This window comes from Sciurus carolinensis, chromosome 10, assembly GCF_902686445.1.
Source record: "Sciurus carolinensis chromosome 10, mSciCar1.2, whole genome shotgun sequence".
In the NCBI taxonomy this organism is placed as follows: Eukaryota; Metazoa; Chordata; class Mammalia; order Rodentia; family Sciuridae; genus Sciurus; species Sciurus carolinensis.
Window position 1 is genome coordinate 51,707,210 of NC_062222.1, and position 26,783 is coordinate 51,733,992.

A 26,783-nucleotide genomic window follows, 5' to 3' on the forward strand; every position below is an offset into this window, starting at 1 on the left:
GAGACGGACGGAGAGCAACGCGCTGGGAGAGGAGAGACCACCGACAACAGCCCCGCGCTCTCACACATACACTCACACTCGGCTCTTTTCCTCTCCCCCCACCTCCTCCTCCTTCCACCCCCACCACTAACACCATCTCCTCCTCCTTCTCTCTGCAACAAGAAAAAAAAAGCCATTTACAGGTATTTTTTTTGATCCGCATATTTATTTACCCCCCCCTCCCCAACAGTTTGTTTACAAGTATTAAAGTTGTAATTGGGAGCTGCCAAGACACATCTGGATTTGTGTTTCTTTGTGTTAGGGGTGATGTGCAACTAATTAAAGGCAGACTGGCAGCGTCTGCAAATTCTAAGGCTCCCCAAATAAAAAGAGACTGGTAAGTGATTGTTCTTTCTCTTTCTCTGGCTTTTTTCTCTTAAATGTTTGCTGTCCGTTGGGATTGTAAAAGTAGATTATTAATGCTGGACTCCAGCAGTTAAAAACCGTGGCTGTATTAATTTATTAATTAATCTGCACCCGCCCCTCCTCCTGAATGTTAAATATGACCTTTGATCTCTATGTCTCTGGTAGACCAGACATATAATCTTAGGCATGTACAGTCACATTGTTTAAAGGCAAAACAGGATCATGAAGTATGTGTGTCTAATTTAGCTTTGGTATAGAACTATAGTTATTTGTGTGTGTTTTATTTTGTTTTTAAATAAAATGCAAACAATAGCTGTGGCTTAGGTACCTTTTTCATGCTCCAGAGATGCATTGATTAAACAATAATGACCTGGATACTGGGTACAATCATTTTTTACAGTTTCTGGTGGCATTAAACCTTGGGGTGGGAAGGAGGGAGATGATGGCAATCAGAAAAGCAAGGAGAGCTTCTGTTTGAAAACACCACTCTGACTCTGAAAAAGGGACATTAAATTATTTCTTTCCTTTTTTTTTTTTTTTTGGAACAAGGTCAAAAGACTAAAATGTTGAAAAATTTCCCTCCACTCAGTGTGATGATATCTATTGCATGGTTGGCATAACTAGTTTTTACTGAGTAGCAGTTATTATGGTCTTGCAGTTACAATGTGATTCGCAGAAACTGAAGCTATATGCATATTCTTGCTGTGTCTTCCTCCACCCCCTTCCAAGCATCAAGAATATTTAGCCAGGAGCATTTTGGGGGCACCCTTTGTATTGCCATCAGACCTCAGAAGGGAGCAGTTTTCCCTAATGTGAAACCACAGAGGAGGTTCCTGAGTGATTAGGGACTTGCTGTGATTGAAAGATGCCTGCTAGCTTCTAATCCAGCCTGGGGTGAGGTTCCTTATCTTGATTTACTTTGCCTAATAGGGATTTGTTTACATAAACCCCTCTTTTTTAGGACGCCTCATCAGTAGGTCTTGAAGTTTTTGCACTTGGAGTTTGGGCATAAATGGTTCATTAATCTAATTATAAGCATAATTACTATAATTGATATCCATTTTAAACTCTGAATATTTGAGACTGAGACTACTGGGCCCCCATTTAGAATTTTCTGAACTCTAAATTCTAGACCAATCTGTGGTCTTCAAAAGATGTCACAAAAAGATATTCTGGCAAAAAAAATATCTGGAAACAAAGAAACTGGTTTTTAGGTGAATATACACTTTATGTCCTTGCTCTACTTCTTAAAAGACTGTGATGTACTTCTTCCTCTGTAATAAACAACTAAAATACCTCTTCTTAAAGCATAATAATGGCCTGTAACCAGAGATGAATGCAAATACCCAGTTAACATTAAACTTTCCTCTCAAAAAGAGCAAAAGGGGAAAAATCATTTAAATGGTTATTTCTTTGGGTAAACAACACCTCAAGGGACCCCCTTCCTTTTACTCAATGTAAAAATCAGTGATGGTAAGAGATCATTAAGGGGGGAAAAAAAAAGCCCCATGCTTTCCTCTTGTCTTGGGAAGAGACAGCAATCTCCATTAGGAATGATTGGGAATATTCTTACAGAGGCTGCAGGCACTTGGTTAAAAGCCTGTGACATTGCTTGTATTATTTTTTTAAAATTTTATCTAGTCCATCTTTCTTTTCTTCCTTTCTTTTAAACAAGTAAAACACCACCCTCTTACCCCCACCAAGCCCCACCACCAAATGGCTTGTACAATTGAGACCTGTCCTTGGTCCATTGAATTAAGACCCTAACAGAGCCAGCTGTGCTGGGATTCAAACTAATGACCGCAGACACAGAAGGACACTGTGGCAGCTGGTAGTTCTTTTTTCCCTGCCTCTTTAGTTCAGATTGTATGTGGGCAGTCTCTTAGCTCTCAGTTGTATTGTGTTTGCTTACAGTTTATACTCGGATGTATTGTAGACTTTCTCAGTACTTCATTTGCTAATTTCCTGTTCATTTTCCTCATAGGGCCATTGCTGTTTTCTACTTTACAGCATTTGCATGCCCAGGCAGCACTTGTTCACACATTTCATAATGTTTAAATGCCCTCTGCTTATAGGTAGTATCGCCCTCCCACCCCTGATTTGCATGTCTTTAGCACTCCAATTGCCCTTTTCCCTCAGCATTTGTCACCCCCGTCTTCCCACTTTCCCTGGGTATCCTGGCTATTAATACATTTTCTCAGGAGGGTTACAAGAATAGGGGGGAGGAGCTGTGGTTTGCTGTGGGGAGGGAGGGAGCCAGGGTTGGGAGTGTTGCGGGGGCAGAAATGGGGGGTCACGTCTCGATGATTGTTATGCAAACGACCTGACAGAAGAATGTGGGAGCCTTTGGTGTCTGCGGTGGGGTAGTGAGGGAGGCTGTTTATTTATTTTTAATCTTTTTCCTCGTGCAGCCCGTTGGAATGACTTTCTTTATTTTAGTTGTAACAGTTGGAGGATAATGCAAAAGAAGACGCTGCCTGGGAATTCACCGTCTGTGGAAATGCGCCCCAGAGAGGAATAAAGCAGCCCTCACCTTGCTCTCCCCACCCGGACCCACTTTCCCCTCCCGCCTCGGCCCCCACCCCAACACCACCATCACACCCTTTCCTCCCCCCCACCTTTCCCCCTTTCCCACCCAGGTGTCGGACCAGACGGTCCCCACTTCCACCCTGCACCCCTTCTTCCCCCCCTGCACCATGAACACCAATGTCTGCGTGGAGCCCGGGCCGAGCCCGGAGGCCCCGGGCTTGCCCAAGGAAAGCCACCTGCCCGAGGGGGCCCTGAACAGCCTTGTGGATTACAACTCGGAGATGGAGCGCTACCGCTCCTTTGCCACCTCCTTCTACAAGACCAACGGGGGCGCCTTCCCGCAGGCGGCCAAGATCGCGCGCATCACCACCCCCATCTTCCCCAGCAGCGCCGCCGCTGCCGCGGCCGCCGCGCGCATCGGCATGTCCCCCTGGAACTGCGACAACGCGGCCACCGCCGCCGCCGCCACCGCCATGCTCTGGGGCAGCGGCGGGGGCGGAGGCGGCGGAGGGGGCGGCGGCGGCGGCGGCGGCGGCGGCGGTGGGGGCGGTGGCGGGGGCGGCGGGGGCGGCAGGAAATCCTCCTCCGCCGCCGCCTCCTCCTCCGCCTCCTCCTCGGCGATCCTCCCCGCCGGCGGTGGCGGCGGTGGCGGCGGCGGCGGCGGCGGCGGCGGCGGCGGCAGCAGGACCAGCATGCACCACCGAAACGACTCCCAGAGGCTGGGGAAAGCTGGCTGCCCGCCAGAGCCGTCGTTGCAAATGGCAAATACTAATTTCCTCTCCACCTTATCCCCTGAACACTGCAGACCTTTGGCGGGGGAATGCATGAACAAGCTCAAATGCGGCGCTGCTGAAGCAGAGATAATGAATCTCCCCGAGCGCGTGGGGACTTTTTCCGCTATCCCGGCTTTAGGGGGCATCTCATTACCTCCAGGGGTCATCGTCATGACAGCCCTTCACTCCCCCGCAGCAGCCTCAGCAGCCGTCACAGACAGTGCGTTTCAAATTGCCAATCTGGCAGACTGCCCGCAGAATCATTCCTCCTCCTCCTCGTCCTCCTCAGGGGGAGCTGGCGGAGCCAACCCGGCCAAGAAGAAGAGGAAAAGGTGTGGGGTCTGCGTGCCCTGCAAGAGGCTCATCAACTGTGGCGTCTGTAGCAGTTGCAGGAACCGCAAAACGGGACACCAGATCTGCAAATTTAGAAAATGTGAAGAGCTAAAGAAAAAACCTGGCACTTCACTAGAGGTCAGAGGAGATGATTTCTTGTTTCCCAGTCTCTCCCCTTCCCTCCTCACTCCCCTCCCCTCTCCCCTGCAGGGCTTCTTGTCTGGCTTCAAGATGCAGAACCCCTTTTCTGAAGCTTCATTCAGGTTGTGAGATACAGTTGTAGGTGGTTTGCGGAGGGCATGGCCTCTCCACCGCCCGCCCCAGCTGTACTTCACATGTTACCGCCCTTCTGCTAGAGAGGGTGCCCCTCCTTTCTATCTCGGAAGGGGAGGGGGGATACAATTGGTCTAAAAAATCAGAAGTTTCAGATGCAATATGGTCAGTATTTTCCCTTGGTGATTTGAAATGTCCCCCTCTTACTTATTAAAAGAAGAAAAAAAAAAAAAAAAAAAAAAAAAAAAACTCTGCCCAAAGAATTGGACACAGCACATCCTAAATGTTCATTGGCTAAGAGAGACTTACTAGTGGCCCAATTATAAGAGTGAGGACACGGTTTGTGGCACACAAGCATTTATATATTTATTTTTCATTGAAGTAAAAATACCTGGATTCGAAAGAGAATTTTCTACCCTCTTATAGAACAGTTTCTCTCCTCAACAGGAAGTTTTTTTTTTTTTGTTTTTTTTTTTTTTTTTTTTTTTTTTTTTTTTTTAATCTGGTATTTTTAAAGAAAGCAGGAATAGTATAAAAAGCTGATGGTCACCAGCAATTTTTAAGGAGATATGACTTAGAATAAAGGGATGCCATTGGTTAGTTTTGGGGCAGGTGTTGGGATTTTATTTTTAAAAATCTTACATAGTTTCAGAACTGAATGATTCCTAAAACTCAGTTACAAAAGAAAAAAAATTTCCTTTGGCTCAGCAGTGGACAAAGTAATCACTTTTTGGTTACAAAATTGCCCTATACACCAAGTGCAGGTTGATACCTTATATGGTCAATGATAGTTTCTTTTACCAATGTGTTCTTAAAACAGACATTGTACAAATGACCACATAAGTAATTGTTCAATATACTTTTAATTATGATTAATACAGATATGGATGTGTTTGACAAATATTGCATATATTATCCTGATCAAAACAAAAAGAGCTAAAATGGGAAATTATAGATAAATGTTCTGGTGTTTTATTAAAATATATGGACAAGTAATCATAGATAGTCCCTTGATAAAAATTTTAAGAACAGTATGTTAGATGTTCATGACTGGATGGTAGGATAATAGTGGGTCTCTTGAGTTATCATAAAAATGATACATGTACATTCTTTTAAAAATTTTGAGCATTCTTCAGAGAAGTCTTCTCTATGAATAACTGTGATGTGATTTTTAAAAGGATAAATATAAGGGTTAAAGATATTCGTTGCTGATCTGAATACAAAGAAGATACAGATTTTTTAAAACTTTTTATTCATATGTCAAGGCAAATAGCACTTTGGGATTCTGAAAAAATGGTATTATGTGGATATCATTATTGACTATGATCAGTTTCATTAAAATACTGCATTTATTCCTTCATTTAAGGAAATCATGTCCTTGTTGAAAGTTTACTGCATGGTGGTTTATTATAATTTCCTTGGCAATTTTGTTTAAGCAAAGATAATAACAACAGTGCAGATTCATGTATTCTTAGGTGGCAAAATTTAACTTTTAAATTCTTTTTCCTGGATTAATCATTGTAACTTCTGTAGATCTGGAAAGCCATGGGAAATGTATTCAGTTCATACTGAAGTTTCATATTTATGTCCAATTGATGAGGACTACATGGCTTTTATTTTCTCTTGAAATGTATATAGAACTAAAGATTTGGTATTTTAGGCCTCATCTGTAGCTAGACTCATGCATCCAAATTTAGGGTATATAGTGGATAGAGCCATTGGATAATGCTGATTTCTGTACTAAGTAACCACTCTGGAGGAGCTTGCTATGAGCACCAACAGGTTTTCTACACAAGTTTCTATGCTGACGTGTCAGTCTAAAATTATTCATAGATTTTCTTATTTTCTTTTTTGATAGTGTTCTCACAAGCTTGTTGTATGTTTAAAATTGTTAGTCATTTTGACCACAAATCACCTTTTATTTTCCTTTTTTAAAATTCTCATGCACAAAAGTTCTGTTGATCTTTGAAAGGTAGGGTGTGGACAGGAGAGGAACAAACTTCTCCCTTTGAAGGATTCTCAAGATATTCTAACTAAAGATTCCTTCCTATGATAGCTTGGTCTGTCATTTAATGCTAACATTATTAGTGGAATATTATTTGGAGACAAAGAGATAGTCTTTCAGAATTTTCTAAGCTTCTGCCTGGGTCATTAAAGTGGCAGTGGCAGCATGGCTGCCTTAAATCCATGTGTAACCAGAAGTCGTGGTTGTGAGAAACCAGTTGAATACAGGGAAGAGTGATAGGTCGTACATGCCTGAGCCAAGTCTGGTACAGTGATTTGGGGTCAGTGAAAAGTCTGCCTGCTGACCTACTTTCCCTCTCTAATTTAATTCACCATCTGAGAAGGTGTTTTGGACATTGGATGGACTGCTGTCTAAGGATAATGATTTGGGACTCAATAAGGTTCTTATCTGTGGATTTCAGGTGTAAACTCAATAGTAAAATTTATTATCTTTAAAATATGGATATAAATTAGCATCTGGATCATAATCATAACTTTTCATCTTAGTTATCACTTCAAACCTCATATACCCTTCCTTTTGACTTGTTTTCATCTCAAAGGACTATGGCATAATCTCACATAAATTTGAGATTAAGACAGACTGACATGCATGTGTTGGGATTCTTGCCCACAATTTTTTTTAATCCCCCACTCTAGCATTCCTTTTGAAACTATTTAAATCTACATTAGGGTAATGTTAAAAGCATCATTTAATGTCCTAGAAATATGTTTATAGAATCACCCTTTATAATATTCAGTAAGATAATGTACATAAAATGTATTTTGTGATATTCCACATTATTTATTTGCATATGACACTGTTCATTTAAAATTGCAATAGCCATTAGTTACCAAAAGCAGTTATTACATATAATGTGTGCTCCTTGGTGAAAAAACTTCTTTAAAAAACTTTGGTCTTTGATGATCAATATTAAGATCCTAGATATTTTTTAAAATGTGATTATATAGAATAATCCTTATTGCCCTAAGTCATATAACAACACTTTGTCTCTTGCAAAGTGTTTACACTTATACTTAGATTTCCGTTCATGAAAATCTAACTTTTTAAAAATATCTCAATTTGATGTGGTTCAAGGGATAAAGTTGTTCCATGGGCAACCCTGGCCTCCTATTCCCTGAACGTTGTTCAGGTGACATGATTGATCTCAGTGGGACAGCATTAGAGACCACACAGATCTGGTTTCTCTCCCATTAGCTGATTTATGGAATTACATTAGTAAGCAGTGCCTCAGGAGGTTTCCCCTCCCCCACTCCTGGCTCTCCTTGCTGCAAGTTACATACTGCCACCACTTTACAAGGAAGACATTGAGAAACTGGAAAACCAGAAGAAGGATGGGCCCATTCTTTTAGAAAAAGTATTTGTCTTTCTTTTAAAAATTGATCTGCTGAAGGTACAGGCTAACAATAGTTTAGTTCCAGGAGATTAGTTGATCTTCCAAGGGGTGTGGTGAATAACATTCAGATACTATCCCAAACTTGATAACTTGATTCAGTGTGTTTTTTTTGTTTGTTTGTTATTTTTCTGGAGGGCAGCAGGGGAAGACATATTTCATACATATACTAAGTTCTAACAATCCAACCATACATGTAGCAGTTGTGAAAATCTAGACAAAGCATTATCTGCAATTTGTGCAGGAAGATGGCACCTGCTTCTTGAGAAAATTCACCAGTAGACCACACATAAAAAAGGTTTATCATTCAAATTCAGAACCTGTATAGTTAGTGTAAAAAGTAGTTAATAATTGAACTTGTGTACACTTTTGAAGGTTAGGAACTTTTTAAAATCTTGTGGATAAAATATAAATGTTTCATATCATAATTGAAACATTCTTCAATTTGTCATTTTCTGTCCTAATCTTAAAATGAGTTTTCAATCTTCAAGAATTAAAAACATGCCAGTAGGAACCATAAATTTTTAATACAAAAATGCAAAAAATATAATTGGCTGTAAAAGGGAACGGGGAACTTTTTAGTAGCAAGTAAAATAACAGTATATTAAACACTAGAATATAACCTAAAAATAATTTATCAAAAAGATTATTAATTTATAAATGATAAGAGAAAAACTCAGAGGGGTTCAGGTTTAAAGTAAGCCTCAAAACAGATGTGTACCCCATGCATTGAAATGTAGTTAAGTACAATGATGTTCTCTTTCCATCATTAGATTTAATCCAAGAGTTAGTTTTTTCTGTATACATGATAAATACATAGTGCATGATAAATACATAGTTTTATCTTTAATTTAAATATAATGATAATTTTTTAAAGGAAGCATACGTTTTTAGTAATTCCCCAATAAAACTAATACTTTCACCCAACCAAACATCATGTGAAATCAGACAATCTTTTAGAGGTGATTAGGAATAACAAAACAATCAAAATCTGTTTGTAAATTATACTATAACAATATTTATTTGAAATTGAGCCATCTTCAAACAAAACAGTAGTAAACAGAAAGCCAATAAGAACAAATTAAGTAAAATTAAACTTCATACTTAATTTTGACCTTAGTCAGTTAAAAATATTTGGCTAAGAAGGGAAAGTCTATCTGATGAGGAAGGTAATAGAAGTTATTTGGTTTTTAAGTTTTTTGATGAATAGATTGTGTATTTTGAATAGTCTTTGCCATCTGTCTGCATGAAGTTAAGTTTTGCATAGTCAAACTTATGAATTGATAGAGAACTATTTAATAAAATAGTCTTTAAGGGTAAAACTTCAAAAAGTATGCAGAAAGGTTGGACATTTCATCCATATTTTCTGTTTGGACCATAGAAGAAGTGGGGGGATACTGGAAACACTGTTGGAATACTCTTGGAATACGAAGTTGAACATTCAACTATTTGAGTATTTCCCAGGCATAGGTTGAAGATGTTTTTTTAAGAAGTCTTTTGAAGTTATTAATGTTCTTACAATGTATTGCTTAGGGGTAATTTGTCAGATTGTCCTGAATATGTAGTTAACTTTTACCAGTAAACAATGCACTTTAACTTTGCTTTGAAAAAACTTAACAAAATGTTCTGTGATTCAACAAATTTCACACAAGTGGATATGCTTCCACTTCTTACATTTAATTTTACTTTCATTATACAAAATACTGAAAAAAAAGAAAGAAAAAGAAAAAAGAAATCCTTGCATTCGTCATGTAGACATATCTAGCTAAAGTGAAAGGTTTAATTCAAGATGTTTATTTAAAGATTCATTTAAAGGAGTACCTTCAGTTTTTCTCCTGTTCTTAAGTTAATTATGTAACAGCTAACGTAAACCAAAAATACATGGAAAAAATCTTTAACTTTTATTCATAGTGTGATTTTTCTGTCACATTCTGATTCGAATGTCAAATAATCTTGTGTGAGGAAGTAAAACACTTTAGAAAACAACTTTTTAAAAAACTTGTTTTCGGGAAAGTTTTTTTTTAATTATCTGTAAAATTTGAGGATTTTGCATATGCATAGATTTGTTTCTTCACTTGTTCTCAGTGTTTCTGAGTATTCTTACACTTTCTCATCTAGTATTATGCTATTATCCTTAGGACTTGCAAAGTATCAGGGGAGGGGTGCATGGTTGATTTTATTCCTGAGTCATATCTTGTTCTATCACATGCAAACACCTGTCCTGAAATTGAATTATTCTGCAGTGTAATCGAAAAGCCTCCCTCCATTCAGCGTCATATGTTTTCTGTTGTTTATTGAGTTATGTTGTACCATACTTCAGATGCGACAGCCATTTAATAATGTTGAAGACTGAGCTCTGCAGGGGCTAAAAAGATCCCAGCAGGCTTGTTAACTTCTACTCTAAAATATTATGAGGAATATTTTTTCCTCTGTGAAACTTCTGGGCTTTCTCTTAATTTATTTTAAGAGCATAAGAATTTGTGTGTGGATATGAAATTAAACTTGTGATTTTTTTTCTTTTCTCTTTCTTAGTATTTAACACATCTATTTCACTATCTATCTTACTAAATAGTTTAGTGACAAAGCAAACCTTACTTTTCAAATATCTCACTTTCAAGGTTATTTCTTCAGTTGATATAAAACCAGTGTATAAATTATATTCAGGAAATACACTACTCATTTCCTTACATTTTTTTCTTCTATTAAAATTTATATTTGTACCATGTTATCACACAGTTAGGGAGGAGGTTATGGAAAGAGCCACTAGTCTTATCTAATTTACCAGTTGATTGACGTTAGGTACATTAGCATAACTTCTCTAAGCTTTATTTCCTCATCATTAAGATGAAAGTAATGATATCAATGTACCTTATAACTTTTTAATATTACATGTAGGTTAATGTTTTTCAAACTAAGAGATGCTATGTAATTTCTCAGACTCATTTTAAAGTCATCAATAAAAAATACCTCAAGAGAACTATATTTATAGCTGTTTCACCAACAGGTTCCTTATAGTTTTCAGATGTTAAAGCTCAAATAGACTATACTGTGATGTGCATATTTTGAATATTTGTGTTAATCACTGAGTTTGCAGGGAGCTGACTGAATTCATTTGTGAAGAGATAAACTGATAAAAGTTTGCTTGCTCTCATGCCTGTATTGTCAAATACCCTAGAAGAATGAGAAATTTACCTAGTGACATCAGCAGACGTGGAGAGCCAGTTGAAATCATTCAGTGCTCTTTCTCCTTCGTTACCACAGGAACAGCATCACTGTTCACTTCTTTATCTTCTCATAGGTGGACCACAGGCAAATGTATGCATGCATTTCACATTACTGACCTAATGTCTTCCTTTGACTTTTGTTTTCTTTCTTTGGACAGAAACAGTGAGTTATTCTAAATGTAAATTAATGAGTTCAAGAGAAACATTGGAAAAAAGAAATGGTTAAATGCTTCTCAAGAATTCTAATTGGAGAACATGTTTAACAAATAATAGAAATTGAACATATTTAACAGATATTGGAAAACTGGACTATGTATACATATGTATAGTAGCATAGGTAGGAAATAAGACAGGTAAATATGATTTTGAGATAAAAGGGAAGTGACTATGAAGAGATTCCTTTTTCTTTTTAGTAAGAAAATAATGTTTGTGAAATGAAGACAGTTATTAACCAGTAATAGGATAGGCTGGTGTTTTTATGGAAAAGAATGGTGATCAGCCCTAAAAGATTTAGAATGCTAACCAAGAAAGATTAAAACAGAGGAGAAAGAAATATTCAAGCCAGGGTACAATGCAATATCTAGGAGGAACTTTGTCAAAGTGCAATGTGCATGTCCACTTTCCTTCAGCAGTTATAAAAGTTTTGTAGAGAATGGAAAATTTAACAAGGAAGAAAGATAATTTTTTCATGACTTAACTCATGAGTGAGAGAGAGCTGAAGCTGGAGTGAAGTGGAAGACAGAGATAAAAAAAAGCAGACTGTCATAGCTGATATTATTATTTTTATTTAAACATTTGAAACACTTGGTAGACTAATTCTAAAGCATAACTAAATGTACTTTCAAGATGGTAGAAAAATTATATCCAATTTATGTCTCATCTGCATTTGAATTCATATTTTAGGGGACATTCTTGAAAAAGTAGACAATAGTGTTAATTATAGGAAAACTATGCTGAAAAGACTGTTTCTTGCCCAACACACTACACCATAACTGGATGATTGATAGAGCATCAAAATATTAGAGGTCAAGTAGGATGAGGAAAGAAAGGGATATATGCTTTTAGTTCAGAGAGAGTGATGGACATTTCTGTAGATTTCAGCAAATTCAGGAAATTCTGAAGAAATGTATTTTTTCCAAAACTTTACAGAGTGAAAATAGATAAAATAAAATTTCAAAAGAAGACCATATAAATTAAATTATGTGGAAATAGTGATAAATAGTGGTAGTAAATCAGTGGTAGAAAGATTATTTTGCTAGGGAATGACTTTTCTATGGAAACTGTTCATTCTTATAGATTAAATGAGGTAAGTGATGATTTTAATGGAGTCAAGAATAAGAAAAAATATAAAGGTGAGATGTAGGTAGATGAGAAATGAGAAAATATGAAATCTTCTATTAAACATTAAATATTTTGTGTTCCTGTTTTAGTCCATGAAAAACAAAATAGAGAATACTGATTTGTTTTCTTTCCCCTAGAATAGATTTTTTTTTTTTCCTGTAAGCCTGCTCTATATAGAGTTAAACTCATTGTGAAGTGGAGTTATTTTGGATTTTTCCTTGTGTGATTTCCTTAACATGAATATGGTTTTGAATGATGTGGAGGTGTGCTGTTTTTATGGTGGTGTGTGTTTTTCAAGTTGCAGGTTATAGTGGATTAGTGGTCTGTGAAACCAGTATGTTGGATTACCAACAGGATTTCTAGAAAATAGAATAGAATGGAGCAGAAAAGATACAAGTGCATCACCTATAGCATATGTTGTTAAACTACTGGTTCACTTATTTATGTTTACCCAAATATATGTTTATGTACGTCCTGGCTGCTGTGTAAAATGTCTTTCTCTCTGTTGGTTGTGGTCAGAAAGTTTGAGATACACTAGTAATAGCAACAACACTATTGTACAACTGAGGAACCAAGATGTATTTGAATATCATTAACAGGATAAAAACTTAAATGTGTCGGTATAAATAGTGTGTCTTTATTTCTTCTAGGCAGGTCTATACCCATGTTGTATATTCATGAATACATATTACTAAGAACATAGTAAACCCTTGATGAATTAAATTCAATTGAGCAAATCATTAGGTAGGAACTGTTAATTCTTTAGGACCTGTAGAAAGTTCTATGGGTATATATGTGCACACATATTCGTGTGTTCTGGCTTAAGGAACCTAAATTTTTCCATACTCCTAACTGCATTTTTTCAGTACCCTTGTAATTCTTCTAGTCTAGTTAGGTCTTCATTCAAAGTACTTCATTCCCTATTTGTATTCGAATCCTCAGTTGAAGCAATGGACAGATTTAAGATGATATAATTCAAGTTTTTGAAAACCGCCAAAGCAATGTCACATCTATTTAAAAAGCCTTAGAATTCTTCAGTTCATTCTTGGTTTAGTCCTCCAACTCTAGACAAGTAGTACAGACTGATATGATCCCTACCTTGGTGCCTCATGTATTTCTGTGTTGTAGTTTAAGTTTTCGCTATATTCCAAGGCACATTTTGCAGATTACTGGAAGCCTTTGTTTCACCTGAATAAAAGAAAGGGGTATATTGGAAGAGACACAGCAGTAAGGAATGGGAGAGAGGAAGGATGGGAGGGAGGGATGGAAGAAGGGAAGAAGGAGAAAAGTGAGGATAGAAGAAGGAAGGAGAGAGGGAGGGAGGAAGAAAGAAAGGAAGGGAAGGAGGGAGGGAGGGAGGAAACATAGGCAGGCAACAGAATTGCTATAGATTTAAGGGAGATCAGAAAGGATGAGTATGTTGGCAGATAGGATTGTCATGCTCCAGGTCAGTCTTGAGTTTCCTTTAAATAAAAAAAGTAGTAATAGTTAATTACTCAAATTTATGAAAAGATATCATGGATCTTGGTTTAGATCTGCTAGAACAACTCAGCATTGTTTATTTTTCATTTACCATAGTGGAAATATTAGTTTCAGGGCAACTAATCAACTTTTCTTTTCTTTTCTTTGAAAAAGAAAATTCTCAGCCGGGCATGGCGGTGTACTCTTTAATCCCCGGTGGCTCGGGAGGCTGAGGCAGAAAGATTGCAAGTTCAGAACCAGTCTCAGCAGTTTAGTGAGACCCTGTCTCAAAATAAGAAATTAAAAGTACTGGGGATATGACTCAATGTTTAAGCACTTCTGGTGTCAAAAAATATAAATAAATAAATAACCAAATAAATAGATAAATAAATAAATAATTCTCTTTAGGAATAATTCCCAAATCTGCATTCAGAAACAGAAAGGCCAAGATGACAAAACTAATCCTCAAAATTAATGATGGTGTTTAGGGAGACAGAGGTCAACCCACATTCATAAGCAGCTAATTGTTCAAAAATATTAGTGTAATTTTTAAGTGGTTATAAGGAGAATTTCTTGGGAAAAGCAAAATTAAACACAGAAAATATTCCAGAAGAATGATGATGAAAGGAATACTAATTATTGTTTCTTATAAACTCTGTGCCTCAAAAAAGTTAGGCTAATAAGCCTAACTTACTAGTTTACTTCGATAGTTAACTAAGTGAATGTGACAATGTTTGCACAGTGATGGGGCACATGATACTCATGGAAAAGGAGGTAGGCTGTGAAAATTTCCTGAGGATAAATTGGAATCTAAGTATTCAAGAATGTGTTCTAGCACATGATAAGCTGTTGCCTTGGTAGTGAGGAATGCTTTGTAATACATAGCCTCTTAATGAGGGTAGATGAACCAAAAAGTATTTCTAAAGAGCTACGAAATATGAAAAAAACTTGAAAAAATTAAAATTATTGTTGACTTAAGATTTTATTGCCTGTAAAGATTGTTAAGGAGAAATACTGAAAAGTCAAAGTGTGGGTGATTATGAATGGGAGCATTCTGTGTGGTGGCCAATAGCTGAGAGAGAGGAAGAGAGGGAGGAAGGGAGGAGAGAAAGAAAGAAAAGAGGAAGAAAGACTCCAAAAGCTGCATATTATTCTTAGAAATGTAGTTTTAAACAAGTACATTAGTTTGATGATAACATCTAATTGGTTGAAATGTTTGGAATTAATGTTCTCTAAATTCCTCTTGGTACTTCATGGACGTAAAACATCCAGTGATTTCTAGGCTGGGTCTATCCTGGTAGCTGGTCACAAATCATAAAATATTGTGAAGAAAATGAAGTTCAGTGTCTACAACCAAAATGTTCCTCAACTTAGCCTGAGAGAACACTTTTCTATTAAACTTATCATTTTCACTTTTATATAATATCAAAAAATAAATATTCTCAAATCTATAATAAGGACAAGAAGCCTCATAATTTGAATTACTTATGGATATTATGCATAACTATTGTTTTTTATTTGAATACAATTTAGAGGCTGCCCAAATCAGAGCTTTAATATTCAGGTTAAATAGTGCCTCAGTCGTTTTTTAAGTGACTTCACATTTCCTCATGTTATGTGAATGTTTCTTTTTCTCTTCAATAAAAGAGCAATACAGTTGATATAGCTCACTAAGTTTAATCAGAATTTTTTAAATTGTTGAACAGCTTTGTCTTGTTTTTCAATAGCTAGTTATCAATGATTTCACCTAGAGGTGATGTTGCATTCAACAGAAATTATTAGTGACCTCCAGAGAAGATTGAATTATTAAACTTTTATATACACACATATATATTTGTATACACACACACACATATATATTCAGATTCTGTAACCGGAATCTGAATATACAAATGAAATATACACATATGAATGTATATAAATATTTTCTTTATTTCAGTCATTCTTGATAGTGTAGTATAGATTTTATTAACCTACTTTTTGCTTTCTGATCTCAAGTTTACTTTTAATTTCCTTTCACACTCCCTCTTACACATTGGGTTAAAAATGACTTAATATGTATATCATTGAAAAAAATGTCCTTTTTATTTACCATGCTATAATCATATCATACTTTATTTTTATATATCCAGGAATATTTTAATCACTAAACTACTCATTTATATTACAGCAAATTTTCTTATTAGTTGAGATGACATGGTTTGAAGTATTTTTACCAAATCTAATTGAAACATAATTATACTCAGCATTAATCAGGAGACTTACATAAAGGAAGTGGTTACATTAGATACTAGGACCAAAAGTGGGTGACTTTCTGCATCCCTTCTGAACTAGTGTGCATCATGATGCTAGTCTCCTGTTTTCCTTCCTACTAACTCAGGAACACGCCATATATATGATCTCCTTTAGTGCCGTGTTTTCCTAACAGGCTCTACAAACATGCAGACTCAATGCCTTTACAGTATGATCTATCAACTCAACTTTCTTTTTTCAAAGTTAGCTAGGTTTGCCTTCTAAAACCTTGTGAGCTCAGTGGTGACTGTGAGGGTGGTGGTGGCAGTGTAGGAGGGGACTGAGAGAATGAGATTCACTGGCATGAGCAGGAGCAACAGCCAATAGAGAATGGATGGCAGTGAAAAGGCCATCACTATTCCTCCACAATTAATCACAGAAATCCTGGCCACAAATGTCAGCTGGGAAACCAAAACAGTGGAGTGCTCCTTATAATCATATTTAAGGTCTTAAAAATATTGAGTCATAAACTAGGCACGTGGTCCAAGCCTGTAATCCCAGCAGCATGGTGACTAAACCGGGAGGATCATGGAGAGTTCAAAGCCAGCCTCAGCAAAAGCGAGGCGCTAAGCAACTCAGTGAGACCCTGTCTCTATAAAATACAAAATCGGGGTGGGGATGTGGCTCAGTGGTCGAGGGCCCCTGAGTTCAATCCCCGGTGCGGAAAAAAAAAAAAAAAAAACCAAAAAAAATTGAGTCATAAAAAGTATCCAGTTACTTACTTAGTGCATCACTCAAGCTGTGGTATTTCTGTTAGTGGTGATATGATTGCTGGTTTTAGCTTACATCTGCATAATGGCCAAAATAGGGTTTGATTGTACCAAAGACATACATGATATGCAAATCCAAATTATGAGAAAGATTAATCTGGTATTATATATATATCATGTATATGACAGAGCAAAGAAGAAAGTGAGGTTTAACTTCAAAGATAGAAATTATATCAATCTATATAGCTTTAAACAAAGTATTAATATAAAAAGTTTTTTTATAATAATAATAAATTATTGTGCTATGGCTTTTGTTTTGCTTTGCTTTGTTTTGTTTTTGGTACCAGGGATTGAACCCAGGGGAACTTAACCACTGAGCCAAATTTATATATATAAATATATAAATTTATTTATTTATCTTTTATTTTGAGACAGGATCTCACTAAGTTGCTTAGGGCCTCCCTGAACTGCTGAGGCCGGGCTCAAACTTGCAAACCTCCTGCTCAACCTCCCAAGACCCTGGGATTACAGGTGTGCACCACTGCCCCTGGCTGTGTGATTGTTTATCATAAATTAATAATTCTCTCATACTTACTGATCTATGCTATACCAGTGCTTTCTAAAACTCTATTAGAACTAAGATTTTTTAAATACTTTATTTAAAAGTAAGATTTAGGAAAAAATTTCTGCTAAAAATTTTTGAGGATGTATCCACCTTTGCTCGGTTTTTATACAATAATCATTAATTATTCATTAATGTGTATTCATTTATATTAATGTGTGTATATTCATATTCACAAATTGTATATGCAACATTTTGTCTCATTTCTTCAGGTAGGTTTTGAAATTTTGTCAGCAAGAAAGGCAAAGAACCTATGTAACAATATTTTTTCATTTTTATAAATCAAATCAAAAAAAGAAGTTTTCCCACTATCAGCAGTCCTTTTACTTTTGTTCATTCAAAGAACTCTCAAAGTTTGAAAGATTATAAAAAGTCAGGAAAACATAATCAGTTAGCTAAAAGAAAACAATAGCACCTGTTGTTATTTTTATCATATTTATTTACATCCTTTCCATTACAGAATTCAACAATTCATTAAATTCTTCAAGTTCCAGTGTGGGAACGTAGGCTAAAATATTGAAGGTTTCCAATTTCAAGTCCTTAGATACCCAGAAGTCTGAGAAACTTGTAAGACTCTTCACAGTGAAAACAATATTTCTATAGGTCTTAAAATAGGTTATATGTACTGGCTAACCACTTGAAATTGCTTTAATTTTAGTTGGAAAAAAAATCATACTTCACATCATTGTTTGAGAATCAAACAATGATTTGATGAGACTTCTGTTTCTTTAATTCATAGTAAATGGAAAAATAGAAAATTACCTTTTGATTAGTGTAAGAAAAAAATGGCACCCCAAATACTATTTTTCACACCTAATGCATTATATTTGAGCCATCTGTTTTATAGTAAAGTTCTGAGGGTCTAGATGAGTCACTGAAACTTTTGAATTAGGAAGTATATGAATAAATATTGGAAAAATAGATATAATTTTAGTTGTAGAAATTCTAATGTTATAGTTATCTCAACTTAAAATTTTATGCTTTCTGAGATTCAGCATCAAGAATTCTTTAATTTGTTCTTAGAAACCATAGGTCTAACTTCATTAAAAGTGATTAGTTTTAAGTTCAGTCTTGTGAATTCTACTACATTTTACATATTGTATGTAGATAGGAATGACCAATCCGTATATTCTCATACATGCTGATTTAGAGATGCCCCATTTTCAATTTCCGCTTTTAGGAGCTGAGTTCTTATTAGATGTGATATATTACTTATAAGAATATATAGTTGCATGCTTGATCAAAAGACACTATAGTCCTTATGATTGTTTAGCAGATACCAAAAAAAAAAAAAAAAAAAAAAAAAAAAAAAACAAGAAAGAAAGAAACATTCTTAAACTGGCAGATTTTTAATGATTTTAGGCTGTTTATTGCTGATTTAACAAAAATCAAACTGAAATTATTTCTACCAGAGACATTAACAATTTTCATATTTTTTTTTAAAAAGTAAATGTAAGTGTCAAAATGTATTTGAGCTTGGATCATACCATTCTTTTATTCAAGAAAATTCCCTTACCTTAAAAAGTCATTTAGGGGAGAAACAGAAGACATTCTTTTAAGCTTGAAGGTCATTTTGTATCGGGCCTCTGTGTGGATAAATTCTCTGGATTACCGTTCTTTATAGCAGTCCCCAAAAGGGAAGGGATGGGGGACCGCAGGTTTCCCCACAACCTCCTGGGAGCAAGACTGCTATTTGTCAGTGTTTGCACCTGCATGAGCAGTGAAGGCTGTCTTAAACAATGCCTATCAACTCTATTCTATTCTTTACCGCCCTGCCCCCTTCTCTTCCAGGGGAATCTGACTTTCCTGTCACTCAGGATAACTATCCCCTGCAAGAATCACTGAGATCCAGAAAGTCACTGTAATCTCATCAAGAGTGTGATTCCCCAGCTGGGACTTTGAATTTATATAACCTGAAGGTAGCTGGTCAGGTCACTTAATCTCCCACGTTGGTGTGCTGAGCCCCCAAACCATTTAAAATAGTCCTCTTACAAAGATGACCTCATTAGTTAACAGAATTAGTGAAGATGTGCCCCCAAATATGTACAGTAACTTATATTTGAACCCAATACTTCACCTGTGAGTAGTGTTGCTTTACTCTGCTTGACTAAAAAGAACTCAGTCCAGACCTCAAGTAAAATTCTATTGACCATAATGAAAATTGGGTAGGAGGTAATACATGGGTTTTGTGTAGCATCTCCCACTCTAAACAGTTTTGCTCTTTTTATAACCCTGAAATGAAACCGTTAGGGAAACCGTTTTATAAATTTCTGGTGAATAGCTTGATAATTTGTTCCAATTAATGCACTGATGGTTTTCCTAATTTTTCTCACGTATTTTATTTTAGGTGATTTCCCAACTAATCATTTTAGGTTTCATGACCTTAAAGATCTCAACATAAGGAAAAAATAATTCTTTAAGTGTGTATCTCTGCTTACCTTCTCACTTCTGCAATGAATTGTCAGTGTGTCACAGTCCAGAGTAACATCACAAAATAGCATCACTGAAATGCTATTTTATGACAGATTATTTTTGTATGAAAACCTATGTTCTGCTTTTCTCACACTTGCATGGTTTAATTTTTAGTACTAGCAAGCATTGAGAAATGGTTATCTTTTCCTTTACAACAATGACCTTTGACACTGGGTGGCATTTTATAAGCTTACATTTTTAAAATATTGCAATTAAAATTGAGTACCAGGAAGGGACACAGGAAGAACAGAAAAATCAGAAAGGAGATTTAAAAGTATATCTAAAGCATAAGGACTTCAACTCATTTTAAAAATCTACTTACTCCATATATTTTTTCTGTTTGTCTTCATAAACATATATGTTTATCAAGATATAAGATTACATAAGTATATATTTATAATCTTGTTTCCAGTTGGCATCTGAGAGTAAGTTGGCATCACTGCTAAACATATACACATAAATGTGAATATATATGAATATATATGCACATGTTTATTTTTCATATGTGAAACCATAGATCTATAATTGCATGGATATACTTGGATCTGATTTATCTTGTTAAAAATGACTACATTTATATAAGTGTGCATACTCATACAAAATTTATTCTTAGTTGGCATCACCCAACAAGTTAGCATCTGGTATAAACTGAAGTTTTCATGTACTACATATGTGTGTGTGTGTGTGTGTGTGTGTGTGTGTGTGTAAAATATGAATATTAGAATGGATATGTGATGTTTCTTATTACTTTGTGTAACTCCTTTAGTAATGATTAAATAAATGTAATCAGGATATATAATTATTACTTTTATTATTCAAAAGTTAATTTGGGAAAGTAGTAAAGAAATTTTTCTCACTAGCCATATCAGTTATGAGAATCTAGGTACGCACAGGGAAGTAGAGGGGTGAAAACTGAATAAATCATAAGGATAAGAGTAAAATATTAATAAAATCCATACTACTTTCACAAGAATAGTAGGCCTTTCTGTGCTTTGACAAGAAGCTTCACAAGTTAATTTTTTCATATATATGCAAAGTTGAGTTCAATAAATTGTGTATGTAAATGTATTTTTAAAATTTTTTTGTTGTAAATGAACATAATATCTTTATTTTATTGATATATTTTTATGTGGTGCTGAGGTTTGAACCCAGTACCTCACATGTGCTGGGCAAGCACTCTACCACTGAGCCACAACCCCAGCACCCTATTAATTTATTCTTAATACATTCATTTTGAAATTTGTTTTTGGTCATGAGGACAGTTTTTTTTTTTTAAGATTGTTTTAGTGCAAATAGTGAAAAGCAGATTTACTTCCCAAAGTACTTATTTAATTTGTTTAAATTTCTAATTATATCTTAATTAATATAATTTAATTTTAGATGACATTATTACAATAGGCGAATGTTAACCAAGCAACTCATGAGAAAGTAAATAAAAGCTAATCTCAATTATCAAAGCATTTGTGGTAGAATTTTTCATGTATTTTCTGAAATATAAGATCTAGTGCTATTAACATTGTCTTAAGATGCCTCTGCAAGGTGTGTGTATGTGTGTATTTACATTCATTGAGTATATATATACTGAGTATATATACATTCACTGAGTATATGTATATTGACAACACTTAATCTATCAATTTATATTCTTATTTTTAACAGCCATCTTATAATTTTCACAGATTTGTCAGACTGGTCTGAGGAATAAACCAACTCTCTTCCATTTGCCTCTATAGGAAAATATATGGTTGACTTATTCCTTCTATACCTTCACTGTTAATGTGATTGTTTCATGTATACCATTAGAATGCATGCAATAGAATAGGATGAGGCATTTTAAAGAAAGATATGATATGATGAATTTTTGAATGTTAATTACAGAAAAAACTAGGCTCAACTACTATTTATTTAACAACAAGGAAAAAAACCCTCATAGTAAATATAGCCTTTTGTTAGAAGGATGGTTTATACTTTCAGTGCTAGCTTATTATTTTGCACAGTCATTTCTAGTGTTTTTATGTGTACAAAGGGGTAGTTATACTCCAGTGAGTATCATTGGTTAGTATCAGTTTGCTTTATACATATTAATTTGTTCAAAGTATAGACTCACTCACTTTAGTGATATGTCAGTATAGTTCTCATTAGATTATCTACAGAAATATTTTTACCATTTAGTAATTGTTAAATGATATAGGTAGTACTGTTGTGATAATTTTTGTTATCCTGCTATTAAAGAAATTATCCAGAATAAAGAGTTACTTCACTGAATTCTGACATCAGCCTTGTATAGATTGCATACATATGTGTACATTGTGATTTTGTACATAAAAATAACAGTGGTGTAAATTTCAGCTTAAATTTTTGTCACATTTATCTAACATGGTTAAAGGTAGAGTAATTCAATTATAGTAATTTTATCTGCTTTTAATGTATATATTTCACACATTAAAGACCACATGCATAGCTGATTATCTTTTGAAATAGAAAAATAATTAAATGAAGGTCTATCAGGAAAAGTGATTAATGTCAAAAGTTAAATAACAAAAATGAATCCTTTCCTATTCCATGATGTGATTGTGCAATCTACATGTGTTATCCTGACACTAAGATGATCCACTCAGAATTATATGGGCATCCCTATTTTCCTTTATTTTCATTGCTATACCTAAATCAGGCTGTATTTCCTGTATTTTCTAAAGACCATATGTTTTAATCATTATATTCAGTTAATTAGCATTAAGCTTAATATTCTAAATTTTATAATGTGCTAAGATTGAACATTTCTTTTTTATTAGATGTTGAAATATACAAGTCATTATGTTGTGTATATTGCTGACTAAAAATATTGCTGAAGTGTAAAGGAGAAAAATCTAATTTTATATTGGCATAGAAAGAAAGCTTAACTTGTTTTCTTGCTCTTTTTTTATAGAGAACACCTGTTCCCAGCGCTGAAGCATTCCGATGGTTCTTTTAAAGCAGTAGTATATCTTATTTTCAAGGCATTTGGAAATGAAGGGCAAACTAATGTCTTGTTTTAAGAAACTGCTTAGTCCATCACTGAAGAAAATATCCAGAAATTATTTTCATTTTATGTATAGGGGTTTCTTCAAAAAATAAAAAAGAGGAAAAGAAAAGAAAAAAAGACACATAAAAATAACCTGGGAGCTTGGGGAATTGGCCAGTCTATTTCCTTTCAAAACACTGATTCTTTCTTTGATGTAATTTAGATATACTAGTGAAGTTGTTGTCTATTTTGAAAGTGGCTGTACAAAATAAGTTTGGGTAAACCCCTGCTGTAAAATCATGTATCTTTGCAAAGTACATATCTATACTTCATTTTCAAATATATGTGTTTCGGTACTGTAAACTGTACAGATAGCAGCTTGTATTTTGTGTGTTTAGACACAAGGAGACAATCATGTCTGAGCATCTATGGAGATTAACAGTTTGTACACAACAGTATGGTTCTGCAAGTTAAATCTGGAGCAATAAATTTTAGCTTTAAATATTTTTTGCCAGTTGTTTCTAGAAGCAGCAACATCACTGGCACTGTTTTGCCATGCATCTTTCCGTAGAGACTCGATGCCAAGTTTTACAAGACTAAGAACGATGCATCCAGCAATGACCTTCAGTTGTATTGTTGTAAGAGGGGAAGATGTTATGAAAGTTTCAATTAATCTTTTGAGCACTATATTAGAGTAGTGGTTATGCACTTGCATTGCTTACAAACGAGCTGTACAGAAGGGTATACCTCCCAAATACTTAGTGTAGTTGACTTGTCTTGGGTTGCACTGTAAAGCGGAGTACTCAGAGTAGTTGGAAAAATGCAGAATCAGTTGTAAAATTTTTTATTAAAAGAAAAGAACACCCAGTGTTTTCTAGGCTGAAGTAAAAAGTGTCAGATCTTAGGGGGAGAAATTCATGACTGACTTTTTTTCCCAACCAAACATGAGCTGTATATGTTTTTGTCCTTTTTTATATTTTGCTCTTTTTTTTTAATTTGATAGGAAAAATAAAAACTTAATAAAGAATACCCAGATGTTTTAATTCCATGTGTGATATCAAATGGAGAGTTGTGTCTTAACAGTTGAATATGTTAAGTCCTGCCTTGAGGCACAGCTGGGTATATTTTTAAGTTAGTAAGAGACACATTTATGAAATGAGGCATTTTGTCTCTTTCTCCTCCTTTCTCTAGCCTCCCAGTTGGACCAGTGTTCTTCCCCTGGTCTCTCAGTGGAATGCTTCTTTGCTGTCATTCCCATTTTTGTTCTTGGATGCTTTCATTCCTGAGCAGTAGGGTCTGTGGAATTTCATAAATGCAAGCCAACCCCTACAACCCCCCTCAAAAAGATCTAATGTTTCATAATTCCTGAACTACCTTCAAAGGTAAGATTTGGTTTTCAGAATGTGACAGGCTTCTTAAGGCTGTCTTATTAGGACAAACATTATTTGCATTTTATTTTATTTTTTGGCTAGACGGTAAAAGTTATTTTCAGTTTCAGGAATAAAACTTAGTTTAGTGAAAATACATAGAATATATAATTGCCACATTATTGCACCTTCTTCGTTCTTCACCCATTAGCTGGTTATTTTAGCCCACTATATCCATGAGCCTGTTGAAACATGTTAGAAAAAAAAAATCAGAAGAAGAAAAATAACTTGAGAAGAGAGAGTAATGGAGCAGTAAGAAGTTTAAAGTATGAAGTTTTGGAAAGACTAGCAGGTGAATATTTTTAAAAATCTAGTTGTAGTTTTGAACGGGAAAAGATAACACAGGAAAGATTTTTTAAAAAGCAGAAGGAGCACTTCACTATTAGAGAACTTTGAGGAAGAGTGACTTAAGGCACACAGAAACACCAATGTGAAAGACAAATGTGACTTAACTTGCCTAGAGTACCACTACATGGTCTGCAGTTGTGGCCACGATGCCTTTTTGAGGAAAATTCATTATGTATTACACACATTTATGTTTAGAGAAGTAAATAATCACAAGCTAAAATGTGCTGTATATTAAGTTTGCAATAACTTTCTACTTAATATGTATTCTTTTGATGGTTTCTAGATAGAATTTCTTATTTCTGCTGTAGGACCAATGAAAGCTATATGAGTTCTTTCTTGTTCCATTTTTATGTTATTTTCTTTTACATTATTTTTGTTTACCAATTTGCTAATTAATTACAAGTAAGTGAGAACTTACTTTCACACTTGAATGGGAAACTTGCCTTGTTTTTTGTAAAATGATTATTATACAACTGAAACAAACTTCTATTCAGGTTTTATTAGGCATACAAACATAAAGATCTCATAGCAATGTAATGACAGTCTAAAATACATTCTGTACTGCATGTCCTGATGTGTTTTTATTTGTCTGCTTTTTTAAAGAGCTAATGAATCTGTATATTGTAAAGTGTGGTGTTTTACATGTCAGTTCACTTTTTTAATGAAAGAAAATATGTTGATTATTGAAATGGAACAGTGTTAGCTTTTCTTTAGTTCCTTTATATTTTTATTCTTGAGACTGTTGGTTAAATCACCCACTTTTTGTTTTTCTTAACCTCTATTTATATGATGTAGGATGCATATAAAGTTCTCATTGGTGATGTTGAAGAAAAGATATTACTCTTTTGGACGTCCCCTAGCATTCTTCTCCCTGTGTTCATGTACCAAGAACTTGTAGAACTTAATCATCATCACCTTAGGGTGGAGACTTGAAGGTTTACACTTTTCATTATCCTAAAATACCAATAAGATGTAACTTTTAAAATTTTCTCACTGTGTGTCTCATATTCAGTATCAAAAAAAATTCAGAACATGGCAATCAGAATATAGATTGTGTATACTATAAAATGTAAAAGTAACAGATGAAGCTAAAAACACTTTGTAAAGAGAGGTACACAGACACAGGGTCATGTCTTCTCAAGGAGATGCCACATCCTGGGAGCATTTGGGGGGAGCATGGAAAATACTTGGGTGTAGGTACATGGTGTAGTGAGCAGATGTCCTTTTCAGCTGTCACTGGGTATCCAAACATCAGAGAATATCATAATGTGAACCTCTCTTATCCCAGGCCTTCAGACCAAAGTGGTTTTCTAATGGACTCTGCTTGTCCATGTACAAGTGGAAACATATTCACAAAGTAGTAACATTGCCATCCTTGGGAGAGAAAATAGTAATAGTCTTATCCTAGTGTAAGCATATATAAAAATGTCTCCTGGTTGCCTAATCTCTAACACTCAACTTGCTTCTTCTAAACACATTTACAGGGAGCAAGAGATGATGGACTTATTAGGAATTAAGTAATCACTCAAAGAAAGGAATACTCCCTTCTTTTCTTTCAGAACCCCGGCATGCAAGTTGTGCAATTAATGCTAAAGCATATGAAGCCTTTAAGCTGATAGTATCTGTAATCAAATAATGAAAAAAGGAAAGCAGTTAAATGAACTCACTATTCAGGGTCAAACATGTTCAGCAAAAAGCTGTAGTGGGTCTTTGATCATGGTTAGATTCATAGTGATATCAAACAGTTGGTTCTCATGTAACAGCTAAATGTTTCAGATTTTGTTTTTATTAAATTTGGCATTTCACACTGAGATCTGTATTCCTAGTGAATAAAAGACAGCTACTGTTAGGAGGGATTCCATTTTCACAATTGCAAAATAGTCAGATATTTCAGGAACATGGGCCACAAAATGTACTCCTTTCACAGTGTTCTCCTATTCTGACTGTGCAGTTATCTATTAAATTTTCTAATAGATATTTGTGTAAGGTGTATGTATGCTTGTGCAATTATTTAAAAAAGCAGTTTTGGAAAACAGTGTATTTATTAAAGAAAATCACTTATGGGGCATGTACAAAACTGTAAAAAAACAAAAAAACAAAAAAACAAAAAAAAACAAACAAAAAAAAACCTTAAAAAAATCATTTCAATTTGCCCA

At 35.1% G+C, this 26,783-nt stretch overlaps 1 protein-coding gene across 2 annotated transcripts; it reads left to right on the top strand.

The window, feature by feature from the left end:
- Positions 1-26,783, top strand: Cxxc4 (CXXC finger protein 4). Of its 2 annotated transcripts, XM_047565621.1 has the most exons (4): positions 1-182; positions 302-376; positions 2,845-4,178; positions 22,778-26,783. In XM_047565621.1, exons 3-4 carry the CDS (start codon positions 3,102-3,104, stop codon positions 22,820-22,822), a joined length of 1,122 nt encoding a protein of 373 aa, XP_047421577.1. In that variant the 5' UTR covers positions 1-182; positions 302-376; positions 2,845-3,101; the 3' UTR covers positions 22,823-26,783. The 2 variants fall into 2 exon arrangements, with proteins under 2 accessions (XP_047421577.1, XP_047421576.1); XM_047565620.1 differs by lacking the exon at positions 302-376.

Bases quoted from the DNA above. Each gene is read 5' to 3' on its own strand.
- Cxxc4 (XM_047565621.1), top strand. From the start codon at position 3,102: ATGAACACCAATGTCTGCGTGGAGCCCGGGCCGAGCCCGGAGGCCCCG. The intron at 4,179-22,777 runs GTCAGAGGAGAT...CTTTTTTTATAG, and splicing joins AACCTGGCACTTCACTAGAG to AGAACACCTGTTCCCAGCGC.